The 14,732-nt window shown below is 52.1% G+C and overlaps 1 protein-coding gene across 1 annotated transcript; it reads right to left on the reverse strand.

Moving 5' to 3' along the window:
- LOC129122237 (SITS-binding protein-like) lies at window positions 1-10,348 on the reverse strand. Its single transcript, XM_077179395.1, has 11 exons — window positions 10,188-10,348; window positions 8,907-9,407; window positions 6,764-6,935; window positions 5,857-6,061; window positions 5,617-5,767; window positions 5,347-5,526; window positions 4,694-4,962; window positions 4,114-4,250; window positions 2,895-3,016; window positions 1,668-1,847; window positions 1-911 (listed from the first exon to the last, which is right to left on the reverse strand). The coding sequence occupies exons 2-11, from the start codon at window positions 9,363-9,365 to the stop codon at window positions 738-740; spliced, it is 2,049 nt and encodes a 682-aa protein (XP_077035510.1). The 5' UTR covers window positions 9,366-9,407; window positions 10,188-10,348; the 3' UTR covers window positions 1-737.
- Window positions 10,349-14,732: the final 4,384 nt, after the last annotated feature.

Genomic DNA, 14,732 nt, shown 5'->3' on the forward strand with positions numbered 1-14,732 from the left:
ATTCTCTGCTGGATGGAAGGAGCCTGGTCACACTGGATCCCTCTTGCACTGCAAGAAATAATTGGAAAAAAGCCATAAAATTCAACAAATGGTGAAAAGCAGGAGCCTGGGCACACAGGAGGTGGGCAAGGACCCTTGATATCCACATCATGCTCTGGTAGAGCCACTCCTCTGCTTGATCAAGTTTATTTTTCTTCCACAGAAACCTGCTTCAAGTACACCTGGAATTCACTCATTTTCCCAAATATACTCAGAAAATGGGCTTTTACTACCTGGAAACCACACACAGCCTCAGGTGGAGAAGCACTGCTCAGCACAGGAGGTGGCCACACACAGCACCAAAACCACCCTGGTAGTTTTCCCCTAGATTTAATTTTTTTCATTAAATACAAAACTTTTCCTCAGGTATAAGCTGCTGGTTGTTTGTCTCCTGGAAAATCCTCTCCCTGCCTCTCTGAGCATGGTGCCAGGGACCTGGAAATGCTGGACATTCCCACCTGAACATACACACACAAATATTTCACCAGGAAAACCCTGGAAAAAATGCAGCATTCAGTGTGGATGGATGTTGGTGGCAGAGCCACTACTTTAGGGTAACAACAAGTTAGAAAATTCAGACAAGTTCTGCTCAAGTAAAAAACAAAACAAAACCAAAAAAAGGATCTGGGAAAAGTGCAAAGAGGCTGGAGGTCTGAGGGGAGTGCTGCCCCTGGAGGTCTCTGTCCCAGAGCCTGGATTCAGGAGGTCTTTACAAACACTGGCACCTCGGCCAGGCTGGCAGAGTAATTCCTGAGCGTGGTGCCACCATCAAACACTCGGGCAGTGTTGGTGTCCAGCCACAGGTGCCCCTCTCCTGGCAGGTAGATGTCCCTCCACGTTTGTCCCTTTTCTGTTATTGGAGCCACCAGGACCTGCAGAGAGAAGGAAAAGAAAGAAAAAAGAACTTCAGCAGAGGGAGGATCAGCCAGGATGCGTGTGTTGGGATGAGATGGTCATCAGGGAATCCTGGAATGGTTTGGGTGGGAGGAGACCTTAAAAAACATCCAGTCCCACCCCCTGCCATGGGCAGGGACACCTTCCCCTAGCCCAGGTTGCTCCAAGCCCTGTCCAGCCTGACCTTGGACACTTCCAGGGATGGGGCAGCCACAGCTTCTGTGGACATCCTGTGCCAGGGCCTCAGCACCATCACTGGGAATTTCTTCCCAATCCCATCTATCCCTGCCTTCTGTCAGTTTAGAAGCATTAATGCAGTGCAGTGGCATTCCTTTGGCTGGGTCTGGGATCATCCCTGCCTGCAGCTGCCCCAAGATTCCGTCCAGTTTATATTTTTGAAAACCAGAACAAAAAATCCCCAGTGATAGAGCCAATGCAATCCCACCTTCAGGGAGCAATTTTCCCCCTTGTTTCATGGGAAAAGCAGTTCCCAAAAGCATTTCTTAACATTCTGAGACTCTATTCCTGCTAAATCATTTCACTTCCAAAGCTGAAAGAAGGTTTTGGGACCCTAAATAAGAGTTTCATGAGGAAAGCCAAGCTTTTCCAAAGAGCAAAAACCCCAAAATCCACAAAACTCAGCTGCTTTGGCTTGGATTTAAATCTGCTCAAATCCAAGTCCTGATTTGTACTTGGGCAGAGCTGAATTTACAGGAATAATGCAGAATTCCCACCTCATCTCCAATAAGGAACTCATCCTCTATGGTGAATGCAACGGGATCTGTGGGGCTGAGCCACCAGGCAGGACGGAAGATGGGGTATCCCAAACTCTGCCACTCCTCACTGTATTTTAGGAGCAGGGGCACGACAAAGTCCCGGTGCCTCTGGATGCACTGGCGGGTCAGATTCAGGACCTGCAGGTGGGGGACAAATCCATGAGGAGCCCAATGTTCAGGAAACAGCAAAGCAGGGAAAGCAGGGAAAACTCCCAAAAATAAATAATTGAAAATTTAATTTAATAATTAAAAAGTAAAACGTGTGTTCCCTTGGGAAGAGAAATTACTGAATTGGAATGTCCTGATCAAGTTATGGTGCAAATGGGGTTGATATTGGATATTAATTGGATTAATTGGATATATTAGATATATTTGGATATTAATTGATTTGCATATAAATCAATTGGTAATACATTTAAATCCATTGATAATGGACTTAAAACAATTGGACTTACATGTATTTAAATCCATTGGTAATTGTTATAAGTCGGCTGGACTTAAATCTATTGATAGCAGATATGAACACATTGGATTTGAATAAATTTAAATCTGTTGTTAATGAATTGAAATCCATTTGATTTAAATTTATTTAAATGCATTGAAAATAGTTATGGATCCACTGGTTTTCAGTGGATTTAAATACATTGATAATAGATATGAATCTATTAGATTTAAATTGATTTCAGTTGATTTATGTTGAACATGAATCAATTTGATATAAATGGATTGAAGTCTATTGATAATGAATATAAACCCATTGGATTTAAATAGATTGAAACCAATTGATAATAAATTTCAGTCCATTGGATTTAAGCAAATTTAAATCCATTGACAGTGCATATAAACCCATGATTGAAATGCATGTATATCTCTTGATAATGGATAGTAATTAATTGTATTTAAATAGATTTACATCCAATAATAAAGGATCTTAATGAATTTGATTTAAATTCCACTGATAATGCATATGAATCTATTTAATTGAAATATAATTAAATCCATTGGTAACGGACACAAATCCATTGGATTTAAACCCATTGGTGCTTGAATCTAAACCCACTGATAACGGATTTATTCCCACTTCAGTGGGAGACTGGGGACAGCAGCTGGCAGGAGATCCCTGCCAGGCCTTCCATGGCTTTTGGGGGCATTGGCCATGTCAGAATCCCGGAGTGGGACACGTACCCAGGTGTCACAGCAGAGCCAGGGCGGGGTCCCAAAGGCCATCACGGGCAGGAATGTCACAACCTGCAGCCACCTCACAAACAGCTCCTGGTCCCCTGGCGTGGCTCCAGCCTCGCTCCCTCCTGCAGGAACATGGGGCTGGAGTGAGGGCCTCCCATGGCATGGAAAGGTTCTGGGGAAACCTCAGAGCTCCTCCCAGTGCCTACAGCGTCACCATCGCTCTGAAAACCTGGCACAGCTTCCCTGGAAATGGCACAAATCCCCCAGCACAGAGGGCTCACCCAGCCATCCACAAATTCCTGTTTCCTCCAGAGGCTTTTCCCAGCTCTTGCAGCCCCCAGGCTGTTGGGACACAACCTCCTGCCCAGCTCTCTCCGCGCAGGAGGATCTGTGCTCCCATCCACGCAAGCCAAGAGCTCCAGCACCTCTTTGGGAAGCAAACTCCCATGCTGGGATTGCTTGAGCCTCATTTTCTAAGGAAAACAAGCTAAAAATAGAGGCCAAATTGAAATATTGCTCTCAACTCCTGTTTCAGGGCTGTTGTTTAGCTCAGCTCTCCATGTTTGACACTTATGCACAGCCCCTGCACACTCAGGGCATGTTTTAACCACAACTAACTCCATCGGCTCCAAGAAAAAGGGAAATGGATCCACTTGTCCCTAATTAAAGGTTGTTTCTTGCCATTTTATAATGCTTTTGTTTCAGGATTTCTGCAGCCATTTTGCTTTGGAGCAGAAATACAGACTTGGAGCCGAGCTGCCTGGGTATCTATTATCAATGTATTTAAATCCATTGAAATCCAATGGATCCATAACTATTTTCAATGCATTTAAATAAATTTAAATCAAATGGATTTAATCCATTCCCCAGCCAGGAGCCTGGGGATGCAGATCCTGCCTGTGCCAGGTGGGATTTAGCCCAAGCCAAGCCCCACAGGGGTGGGCTGTGGTGGAACTCTGGGAAGGGCATCCCCAGAGACCCAGCTGCTGCTGGAGCTGCCTGGCAATATTTACAGCATATTCTTTTGTTCCTCACTTTTTTCCCCTGGTAACATTCATCCCAATCAAGCCAGCACAACAGAAAATGGGGGAGAAAAATGCTCCAAGCCTTCCCATAGCACACCTAAGGTGCTAATGTACCTCCTGTGCCTGGAAAAAGGCTGCAAAATTCACTGCAGAGAAGCCAGAAATTGGAAAAAAAATGGAAAATCAATCCTTACCTACTGCATCAGGGATGAAGAAGTTGTAGCCCAGCAGGCTGTAGTGCAGCACAGAGGGGATGAGCCCCTTCAGCCCAGCGTGGCTCCAGTCAGAGCGCAGGGGGCTCATCTGGACAAACAGCGGGAGGTGACTGGATCTGGAGAAACAGCACAAACCTTTCAAGGTGAAATTCCACAATGCCCAGCTGGCTTAGGAGTCACTGGAGCCAGATTATAGTCCCAGAATGGTTTGGGTGGGTAGAGACATTAAAGCCATCCATTCCCATCCCTGCTATGGGCAGGGACACCTTCCATTATCCCAGGTTGCTCCAAGCCCCATCCAAGCTGGCCTTGGACACTTCCAGGGATGGGGCAGACACAGCTTCTCTGGGCACCTTGTGCCAGGGCTGTACCATCCTCACATCCCACAAGGATTGTTGACTCCAACATGCTGCCCTAGCCCACTTCCTCACCCCTTCACTTCCCTGGGTGCCAAGAAACATGTGGGAATACCAAGAACGAATTCCAAGCACCAGTTCCACCATCCCCCAGCAAGCTCTTGTGCCCATCAGCTCCAGCGAGGCCTCTCCCTGGTTCCCACCTGCTCCCGGCGCTGATGACGGTGCCATTGCCCAGCGTCACCAGCGCCGCCGCCAGCGCCTCAGTGTATCCATCACCCTCCAGCTCAGCAGGAGCAGGGACATCCTGCTCCAGGAAGGAATTGCCCTCCACTCCTTCGAAGGCCACGTAGGTGGCCCCCAGTGCCTGCCGCAGGCGCCGGGCACGAGCCAGGTACCAGCCCAGCGCTGCCTCACTGGTGACGTTCAGGCGGGCGCAGAGCTGCCCCTTCCAGGTGGTCAGCAGCGGGATCTGTGGAGAGGGAGGAAGGAAATCCCTGTCAGATCCATAGAATGTCCCACTGATTCCTTGGGGGATGCCGTGCTGCTCCCATCCCATGCTGCACTGTCATGGTGCAGTGCATCAAGGTGAAACTCTCCCTCAACCCCCTTGAAAATCCCTGAGCTGGTAGCAAAGGGATCGTTAAAATGACCACAAAAATTGGAGCTGGGGAATCTTCTCAACACTAGAAGTGGAAATTTTAAAGCTGCTTCTGTAGGAAGAGGAGGGACGCTGCTTCCCCCAGCACTGCTGTCCCAGCACAGTGGGATCGGGCTGTGACCCTTGATAAAATAATAAACCTGAGGGGGTTTATTCAGCGTTAATTTTGTTTTGGGGGCTGAGGGGGTCCCATACCGAGCTGGCCCCAGGTCGGGGCTGGCGGCTGAGCCAATATCCCGCGGCCTCGCCGCCGCGCAGGGAGCGCAGGAAGAGCGGGGAGGTGACGCCAGCGTACGGGGACAGCGTGATGGAGAGCTCCAGAGGTTCCACCAGCGCCGGGGCCTGCCTCTTCCTGCGCCCCGAGGGCACCAGGTCCTGCGGGTGGGAAGGGCGGCAATAAGGGCTTTGTGGGAGAGGAGCACCACGCTCCCCACGTGCCCTCAGAGGGTGGCAGGGTGGCTGTACCGCGGCGGCAAGGACGGCGGTGCCGCGCTCCCCCAGGGCCACGACGCCCTCCTGAAGGCGATGCCGCTTCAGCCTCCTCACCAGCGACCTCAGGCCTCGCTTGATTTTGGCGGCAGAACCCTCTGGGCCGTGGTAGCGCCAGATTGGAGACCTGCAGGGTGGGAAATCCCTCATGAGGTGCTTGGGAGAGCGAGCAGGACACTTGGAAGGGTTCCCACGGTGTGGAGAAGGAGTGCTCACCCCAGGAGCGCAGTGTCCGGCGGTGTCCGAGCCGCTCCCGCCGGAGCGCTGGCCGTGTGCCGGCGGGCGGCCGCCACGTCGGCGCTGACACAGAGCTGGTAGTGCAGGGGCTCCGCTCGCCCCGCCGGCGTCTCCAGGCAGAACTGCCGGTGGCTCTCCAGAGACAGGAGCAGGGACACATCAGGAGCCACTGTCACCGTCACTCCTTTGGGGGGAAAGTGGGAAAACGGTGTCTCGGCAAGCGCACGGCTGCTCCCGGTCCTAGGAGCCACAGGGATGAGCAGAGCCTGACTGCTGCCAAGGCCTCCTGGGCTGATGCCACCACAGATCCCACCATGCCAACCATCCCCACCCTGCTCCCGCTATTCCCTTGTAGAGTCCAAAATGCCTTTCAAGGGCTGGATTTCTCCCTTTCCCGGCCATTTTGCTCGGCATTCAGCAGTGCAAGGCAGCTGCAGGTCAATTGGATTAATTTGGGATAATACCTGAATTTTGGTGTTCTGCAGAATATAATCCAAATATACCCCAAAAAATGACACCAGCAGCTGAACTCCTGCCTGAATCCAGCATCCCACAGCGACCTCAGGGAGCCACGAAGCCGCTCGAGTGGAGCTGGGGATGCAGCAATGGGCACAGATCTGGGCTTAAAAAGAAACCAGGCGCACCGAGAGCACGGAATGTCCCAGGAGTGACTTGGGCCACCCCATCCTCAGGCACCCAGCTTTCCCAAGGGGATGAGGCAGTGTGGGATCCATCCCACATGACCTGTTGCTGCTACATTTGCAGGATATTTTATCCCTGGAGACATCTGCACTACTCTTAAACCAGCTGCTTTAGAGGTGAGGAGAGGGGCAGAGAAGCACAGGGATGAAGCTGTGGGGCCCTGGCCAGGGAAGGAGGTGGTTACCTGTGGATCCCAGGAAGTACCTCTCCAGGAGGGGCCCGAAGCCGTCGGGATTTGTGCTGAGGTCGCTGCTCACCAAGGGCTGCGCGGGGCTCTCGGCTCCGTTGAGGGGCCAGCGCTGGGCACGGATGCTTGGCCCTCCATACCAGGAGACGTTGGCCATGGAAAAACAGTCCTGCAGCCAGGAAAGCATCATCAAAGAGTGAGGAATACTCAGGGGGAGCAGGAAAGGCAGACTTGGAGCAAACTGTGCTAGTGGCAGGTGTCCCTTTTACAGCATAAAATTATGGTTTCATTTAAAAAACAAAGGAAAAGCAAGACGTGCTTCCCGAAGCCTGCCAGTTTTTGCTGGAGGAGCACAAATAAAACCAAACTGCCACGACAATCACACTTCTGCACTCCACCACAGTTATCAAACACCTCTGAGTCGCAGGTGAAAAGATGCTGCAAAGGTGTGAGTAAAGAGACTCTGCAGGGGTGAGTGCCTGTGGAGGAGGGGGAAATTCAAGGAAACAGCTTTAAAATGCACTGAGGGCACTTTCAGAATCCCAGTTGGAAAATCTATGTATTTTGGTTTGTTGGTTTGTTTGGGGTTTTTCTGGTTTGGTTGGGTTTTTTGGTTTGGTCAGGTTTTTTTGGTTTGGTCAGGTTTTTTATTTGTTTGGTATTTTTCGTTCAGTGGTTTTTTTCTCTGTTTTTCTCTTTTTTTTTTCCTCTGCTTTACTTAAAAACCACATTAAGCTCTCCAGCTGCCTTCTCAGAGTTTCTGGAGTGAATCAGCAAGTGCAGCTGTCCCCAGCTGAGCTCTCACAGAAAGCTTTTAGCCCCATCTTGAGCCCTCACCTTGATGGCACCAGTGCCCTGAAGGTGACACATCCTCCCTCCCAAGGCACAGCTTCCCTCTTTCTGAAGGGCTGATGACAAGAATTTCCCTCAAGAGACTCAGTTTGGAGATTTGGGCACTTCTCATGGGCCTGACAGGGCCCTGGGATGGGGGACATCCCCATCCTTGACCCGCCTCCTGCCAGAAATCATCAGTTTTCACTTCAAAGCCCCTCAAACTTTCCCCTTTCTGCCAAATCGAGGGATCAGCAGGACTTAGCGTCCTCGTGACTTCCCAGGCAGGATGGGCTTCCCCGAAAGCCCAGAGATCTGGGGCCATGAAGGGGGCCTGGGGTGGCAGAGGGGACCCAGAGACCCCCCCACTCAACTCACCCCACCTTTATTCCCAACCCCAGGGCTTCGGAGCCTCCTGGAGTCCTGAGCTCGGGGGCGCAGAGAGGTTAAGTCTCTCCAAGGGGTGGGGAGAGGAGACGTAAATTATTAAAGTGGAAACCCTGGAGGCTCGGAATAGCTGTACCAGGTGTCAGCTGAACTCGTTACACCAGCTGGGAAAGAGGGAAAACAGTCTGTTCTGAACTCAGATTTCGCTGGATCATATTTTCCAATGGTTTGGGTTTTTTTTTTAACAAGTGGGGGGAAGCCTGTTCTGTCTCACTCATCTTCTCAAATGCCTCACACGAATGACAGTGAAGGAGACCGAGGGTTTGTGCTCAGGCAACACCTTCCACCCACCCAGAATGCCAACAGGTGATTTATAGCTAAAGGGGAATAATCCTCCATCCCAGAGAATCCCATCCCGCTTCCCTCCCTGTTCTGAGGGCTCCCCACAACTGGACACCCTGCTCTGACAGCGTGTCTCCTTCCCCTCCTAAGGCTCCTTCCCAGAGTCTGCTTTTATTTAACTGAGGGAGAAAGCAGGGAATGGTACCAAAAATGTTTGCAGCAGCGGACACGGATTATTCCCATCCCGCGGGAGCTGCCCATTGTGTCTGTGCTGGAAGAGACCTTCCCGAGGCTCTCGCCAGCATTGTCATCTCCACTGGGTATTTACTCTGTCTCCATATAAACACAGCTCTCCCACCCGGGGTCACCAGTATGGCACCGCCACAGGATTTTGGGGCTCAGCTTCAGAGCACGATGCATCCTAAAGGTTTTCCCCACCCGGCACCTTCCGGATGTGGAAGACAGGGAACCACAGCCACGCTGCAACCCCACAACTGAGCTGAGGGATGATGGGATGAAGCCAGAGCCGCCCTTGTTGGATCCCAAAGGGCTCGGAGCCGGCCGGAGAGGTCCCCGTTACCTTCAGGGTCACGTCGGGGCGCAGCGGGGTCCAGCGGACACTGTAGCACTCGGTTCCGGGGGCTGCCGGCGGCTCCAGGGACAGCCGGAGCTCGGCGTCCTCCTCCCAGGAGTAGCAGAACTGGCGGCCGTCGTGCCAGCAGCGGTCGCGGGGCGGCGGGGGCTCGGTGGCGGGCACGCTGCCCACGGCGATGGCCAGCACGGGCCGCCCGGCCGGCAGCGCCCGCAGCAGCAGCGCCCCGCGGCCGCGCTCCCACAGCATCCCCGCGTCCCGGCCCCGCAGCACCCACTCCTCCGGCGGCTGCTCCAGCGCCTGCCAGGAGATGATGCCGATGGTCATGGCGAAGAAGACGGCCACGCCGAGGCAGCCCACGGCGCCTTTCCACGGCTCCGTCATCTCCCTGAAGCCCAGCGTCCAGGTGGACTCCGGGATTTGGCCGGTGTGGCGGGAGAGGGGCATGGTGAGATCGCAGGGATGCGGCGGCTCCGCTGCTGTCCCCTCCTGCAGCGGCACAGGAAAGAAAACCCTCTGGGACAGCTCCAAAAGATCCTCTGGGATAGCTCCAAAAGCATGCACAAAAAACTAATTAATATAATGTATAAATAATGAATTTTTAAAAATAGTTTAAAAGAGGGAAAGCTGCCACTCTGTTTTCTCTGCACTGATCCCGAGGTAAGGGGAGTCCCTTCCACAGCCTCCCCCACAGCAAATCCCACTGCTGGGCTCGGTGACGGTGGCTCAGCCCCCAAAGCCAGGGGCTCAGCCCCTTGGCACAGCCAGCAGCACCCAGTGACATCGAGGAGGAGGAGGAGGAGGTGTCACACGTGGCCCAGAGCCCGGGAGGAGATGGGGCCATGGACAATGGGAATCGGGGCCGTGCTCCAGCCTCCGCTGCTCCATGGGGTTTGGCATCGCTTCCCTGCTCGGTTTGGAAGCAGCAGCAAACAGCCAGGGGTGCAGGAAAACATCCCAGGGTGGGTCGAGAAAGGAGGGGATGCAACACCCTCCTTCCATCTCCTCTCTCTCTTCCCTGGAAAAGCGTTTGGATGATGTACAGAGCAAAACCCACCCGTGGGCAGGGTCGGGGTGCTGGCTGAGCCCAAGGGAATATGGGCACTGCTGTTCCTCCAGGTGAGGGGTCACTGTGGGGACAGCTTCATGGCGTGGCACTGGCTTGTCCCTGCATCCCAGGCCCCATCCCACTGCCCAATGGCAGGCTGGGAATGGTGCCACCTCCCCTGGCACAGCACAGCCACCCCTACACCCCCATCACCCCCTCACCTAAAGGCAGGTTCAGAGATGCTGTCACAGCCCCCGAAGTGTCCTCGATGTTTTTCCCAGCGGTTTTCCCACCATAGGCAGGTTTTCCTCCTCTTTCCCAGAGCAGTTTTCCCTCCTGGCCGCGTCTCAGACCCGTGGAGCCGAAGGAACTTGATCCAGACTAACCCGGGAGCGTTACTTAAGCCAAGCTCCCTCCCTCCCTCCCTCTGTCCCTCCCGCCCGCTCCCCTGCAGCCCGCACGTAGCCACAGGTGGCTGCATCCCCAGCAGGGGCAGGACACTAAAATGTTCCCTTTTCAAGACTTTTATCTATAGGGGAATAATTTTAAAGGGGGGTTTTTTTTGTTTGTTTTTTGTTGTTGTTTTTTTTTTTTTTTGCCAGCTTGCTAAAGTGGCTCTGGTTGAGTCTTTACTCCACACCTGTGAATCCACACGTGAAGTCCTGGGAGTGCTGAGCCTCCTTGTTCTCCTGCTTTGGCTTTTGTTGTTTTTACTACCCAATTTTGGGGGATTCTGTGCCTGTTCCTACTTCACATGAGCCACTGGACCCTCCCTTAGATTAACTCCAGGGCTGCAGCTGAGGGTGGTACCTGCCCCCAGAACCCCAGGGAAGCCACTTCCCAGGACACTTGAAATCCCCACTGGTGCAAAAACTCTGGAAATCTGAGATTTCCATTGACTTTTCCATGCTCCAGTCCCCATTCACAGTCATCTCACCATATCTACAGGTGATCAGGGAATACCTGGATTTTCCAAGTGATATTACAACCTGTTGGCTGCCAAGACATAAAAAACTTGGGATTTAAAAGTGTTACCTCATCCTGCATCCAGGCAAAACCCCAGCAATCCCAAGGCCAAAGTTCTGCTCACCTCAGACTTCAGGAGAGTCCCAGGACAGCCAAATCCACCAGGAAAATTATCATCTGTGGCCCAAATAAGCCCATGGATGGGGTCTTTCCTCTCCAGGATTAATTTTTCATTGCAGGTGGGGCAATATCCAGTGTTGGATGGAGGGGAAAATGGTGGATTGCATCAGGACAAGAAGGAGCTCCAGAGCAGGTGAGGAGGTGGATCCAGGATAAGGAGAAAGGATGAAAAAAGCTCAGATAAGAGCCAGGAGACCATGAGGTTCATCTCAAATGGGCTGGGCATCCCCTGGGAATGGAGTCAGGAGAGGTTATGGCAAAGCTGTAGGTGATGGACTCATGGGACCCCAGAGCTACATAAAATAAAGGGAAAAATTGAAACAGAAATAAGGAATGAAGAGTGTTCCTTCCACCAGGGGTGTTAGAGGCACTTGAGGGGCTCAACACTCCCCATGACCCGGAAAGGGTGAACGAGGAGAAGTGAATAAACCCTGTTTTCGCTCAGAGCTGCTCACCCACAGCATCACCGGAGCCGATGGAATTACTTGTGAGGCTTTATAGATCCATCCATGTGCCTCAGAGAGAGCTCAGTTTGGCTGCAAAACCTGCAGAAACAGGGCAGAGGAGGGGAAAAAAGGGATCTTTGGGATGGTCTGGGATCCTGGTACACCGGGAAGGTTCAATGCTCTGCCCAAGAGAGAGAAAGGGACGTGGCAGGAGCACCCAAAAGCTGCCCAAGGATTGGCAATTCCCTCTTTCCCACCATGAAATGGGCTGGGAGGGGGGCAGCTGATGAGGTTGTTTGGCTGCAGCAGCTGAAGGCAAAGCTCTGTCACATGGCACAAGATTAAATCACATCCATGGAATGGCAGAGGGGCCCCCAAGGTGGGATTAGGGAAACCCGGAATGGCATGGGTGCAGTGGGATAAGCAGGGACAGGGGGCCATGCCCAGGAGGGACAGCAGGAAATGAGGGTGGTTTGTAAAACCTTTTCTTAAAAAGCAGCTCAAATCCCAGAGAAAAATCCTGCTGGAGCTTGCAACAACTCAGTATTTGGCCAAATCTGGGGCCCCCCCACTCTGCATGTGGCCTGGGGGTTTGGGCCGAGCCTGCTCCCACCCTCTCAGAACTCCTGGGTTTTGGGAGGAGGAATGGATCTCTGAGTTTTCCTGCCCATCACAAATCTCAGCATGAACTGGCTCCCACGAGCAGAGTGAAACCTCCCTTCATCTTCCTCCCACAGCCAACAAAAACCACTTAGCCTTGACTGGCCACAGGGAAAAAAAAATATTTCGGGGTGGCTCCCTGGATTCCACAAGGGTGTCCTGCCCCTCTGCTTCCAGAGGGGTTTTTTAAAAACATTTTAAAATCTCCTCCTATGTAGAATGGAGCATCTTTTCCCTCTTCATGATTTTTCAGGGTTGAAAAGACCTTGAGGTCACTTTTTTCTATCCAATGGGGCTTTCCAGGCTCCGGGGTTGCTGAGGGACCTTGATGTGGTGGCAGGTGTCCCTTCCCATGGCAGGGAGTTGGAACTGGATGGGCTTTAAGCCCCTTCCAACCCAAACCATTCCAGAATTGAGGGGTTTGCCAAAGGCTCCAGGTTTGCTGGGCTGTGTGGGATGTGGACAATGGGTGGACAATTCCCAGGGAGGGATGGAGTGGAAGGCTGGGAACACATTTAACTCACCAGCATCCATAACCAGAGTTTGAGAACCTGAGCTGTTTGGTGAAGCACCCAGAAAACAGGGGCTAAGGGTTATTCCCACTGGGATTTAGGATCACTGTCCCCTAAGAGAGGCTTCCATCACTGCATACCCTGTGGATCACACTCCTTTCCAGAGTTCTGTCATCACCTTTTGGGCTGGCTGGAAAAAGGGAGAGCACAGAGAGCCACAGGGATTTTCCCCTTTTCTGGGGTTACACTTGGGAAGGCACAGCCCTTTCCATCAATATTTTCCTACAGCCTTTAAGCACCAGCAATTACAGCCACAGCTTCCCAGCCAGACCCTCCTGAGTTTTCTGGTTTGGGATTTCTTAAATATTATTATTTAAAAAAATACAGGAAAAGTGTGTGGGTTGGCCAAGAGGAAATGAAAACTGGTGGGAGCAGCAAAGTGCCTCCTCCATTCTGGCATTTCTTCTCCATTTCTCCCAGTGGGGAGCAGCCTCACCCCAAAACTCTCCCTGTGGGGTGGATCCCACAATCCCTCAAAAGTCTGCACCAAACTGTCATTTTTATCAATTTATCCATGATATCTCTAAGCTGAGAGAAAAAAGTGATGAAGCAGAGTGGATTCCCTGAAGCTGGCAGCATGGATGGACATGGATTTCCCACCTTCCTGCCCTCCCAGAGTTTATCCAAAGGGAAAAGATAGCCTCAGAATCCATCCTGGGAATAAACCAGCTGATGTGCCATGGTGGGTGTTCTCCTGGGCTTTTCCTTCCCCTTGCAGTTCCCAGCCTTGCCTTTCAGGGCCAGCAAAAGCCTTTGGCTGTGCTGGAATACTCTGTGCCTTAGAGAGCTTTGGGCTCCTTATTGGAGCTGAGCTCACTTTAAAAGGAAAAAAAAAAAAAAAAAAGTAAAAGGAGTGATTTGGTTCCTAAATTCCCAAAATCTCAGCCCAGATTTCCTCCTGGAAAGCAATCCCAGATTTCCATGAACTCCACAGCTGTTTATAAAGGAAAAAAGGAGCAGCAGGACTTGCACTGACAACGTGGCCTTATAAACAGCATCAGCCCTTGGAACCATTGTCCCTTCCCATCCCAACTGTGTGCCCTGAACCAGCAATGCCTGGATTTGGGAGCTCCTTGAGTCCATCCACAGCCCATTTGGGTTTTCAGGAGGGTTTCATGTGAAGCAGCAGATTTTGGGCTGAGGAACAGCCTAGAGCACCTGAGATAATCCATGGATGGATAATTTTGCAGCTGGAAAGTCACCAGCTCCAGCTGCCAGTTTTGGGATGGAAACAGCCCTTGTGCGCCCTTTGCCCTCCTTGTCCCTTCAGGCAAAGCCTGATATTTTGGGGACACCAAACCCAAGTTCCTAATGCACAATATTCTGTAAAATTTTTAATCTGGGCAGAGAGGAGCTCCCTGTGCTGAGGAAAGCCCCCTTCATGGGGCACTCACCCCCCTGCACCTCCAAACCCAGCGCAGGTACCTTAAATCCAGGGAATTAAAGCACCCAGACAGCCTCAGTGTTCCTGCTCCAAGCTCAAATCCCTCAGAGGAGGGTGAGGCTGCTGGTTTGGGATCTCTGAAGGCAGCACCTGCTTGGAAAGGGCTGTTGGCAATTCCACTGCCCCCACCACTCCCAGGAGCAGGGCTGCGGTGAGGCCAGACCCGTGCGCTGCTCCTCCGAGAGAAGCCTTCAAAAAGCCCCAAACCTCTATTTTTTAAATTAAAACAAGGCATAACTGATGATAAAAGCTGAGGCTGTGAAGAGAGAGCAGCTGCACCCCACAACCTCAGCCCAGGATTTTGGTTTTCCAGGAAACCCCTTGGCAGGAGGGACAAAGGGGGGGCTTGGCGTGCCAGGGAGCTGCTGGGGGCAAGCACAGCGAGGGAGCTCTTGGAAAGGACCTTTCTGCTTCATCTGCCTCTCCCAAGCTTCCCAGAAATCTGGTGAGCAGATTTGCAGCCTGCCTGCTGCCAAATTCAATCCCGGCCCTGGAGAT

This window comes from Agelaius phoeniceus, chromosome 6 (genome assembly GCF_051311805.1).
Source record: "Agelaius phoeniceus isolate bAgePho1 chromosome 6, bAgePho1.hap1, whole genome shotgun sequence".
NCBI classification, from domain to species: domain Eukaryota; kingdom Metazoa; phylum Chordata; class Aves; order Passeriformes; family Icteridae; genus Agelaius; species Agelaius phoeniceus.

Excerpts from the sequence above, each read along its gene's own strand:
- LOC129122237 (XM_077179395.1), bottom strand. The coding sequence starts at position 9,365 with ATGCCCCTCTCCCGCCACACCGGCCAAATCCCGGAGTCCACCTGGACG. Across the intron at positions 6,062-6,763 it reads GTACTTCCTGGGATCCACAG|GAGTGACGGTGACAGTGGCT; the intron begins GTAACCACCTCC and ends TTCCCCCCAAAG. Across the intron at positions 1,848-2,894 it reads GGCTCTGCTGTGACACCTGG|GTCCTGAATCTGACCCGCCA; the intron begins GTACGTGTCCCA and ends CCCCACCTGCAG.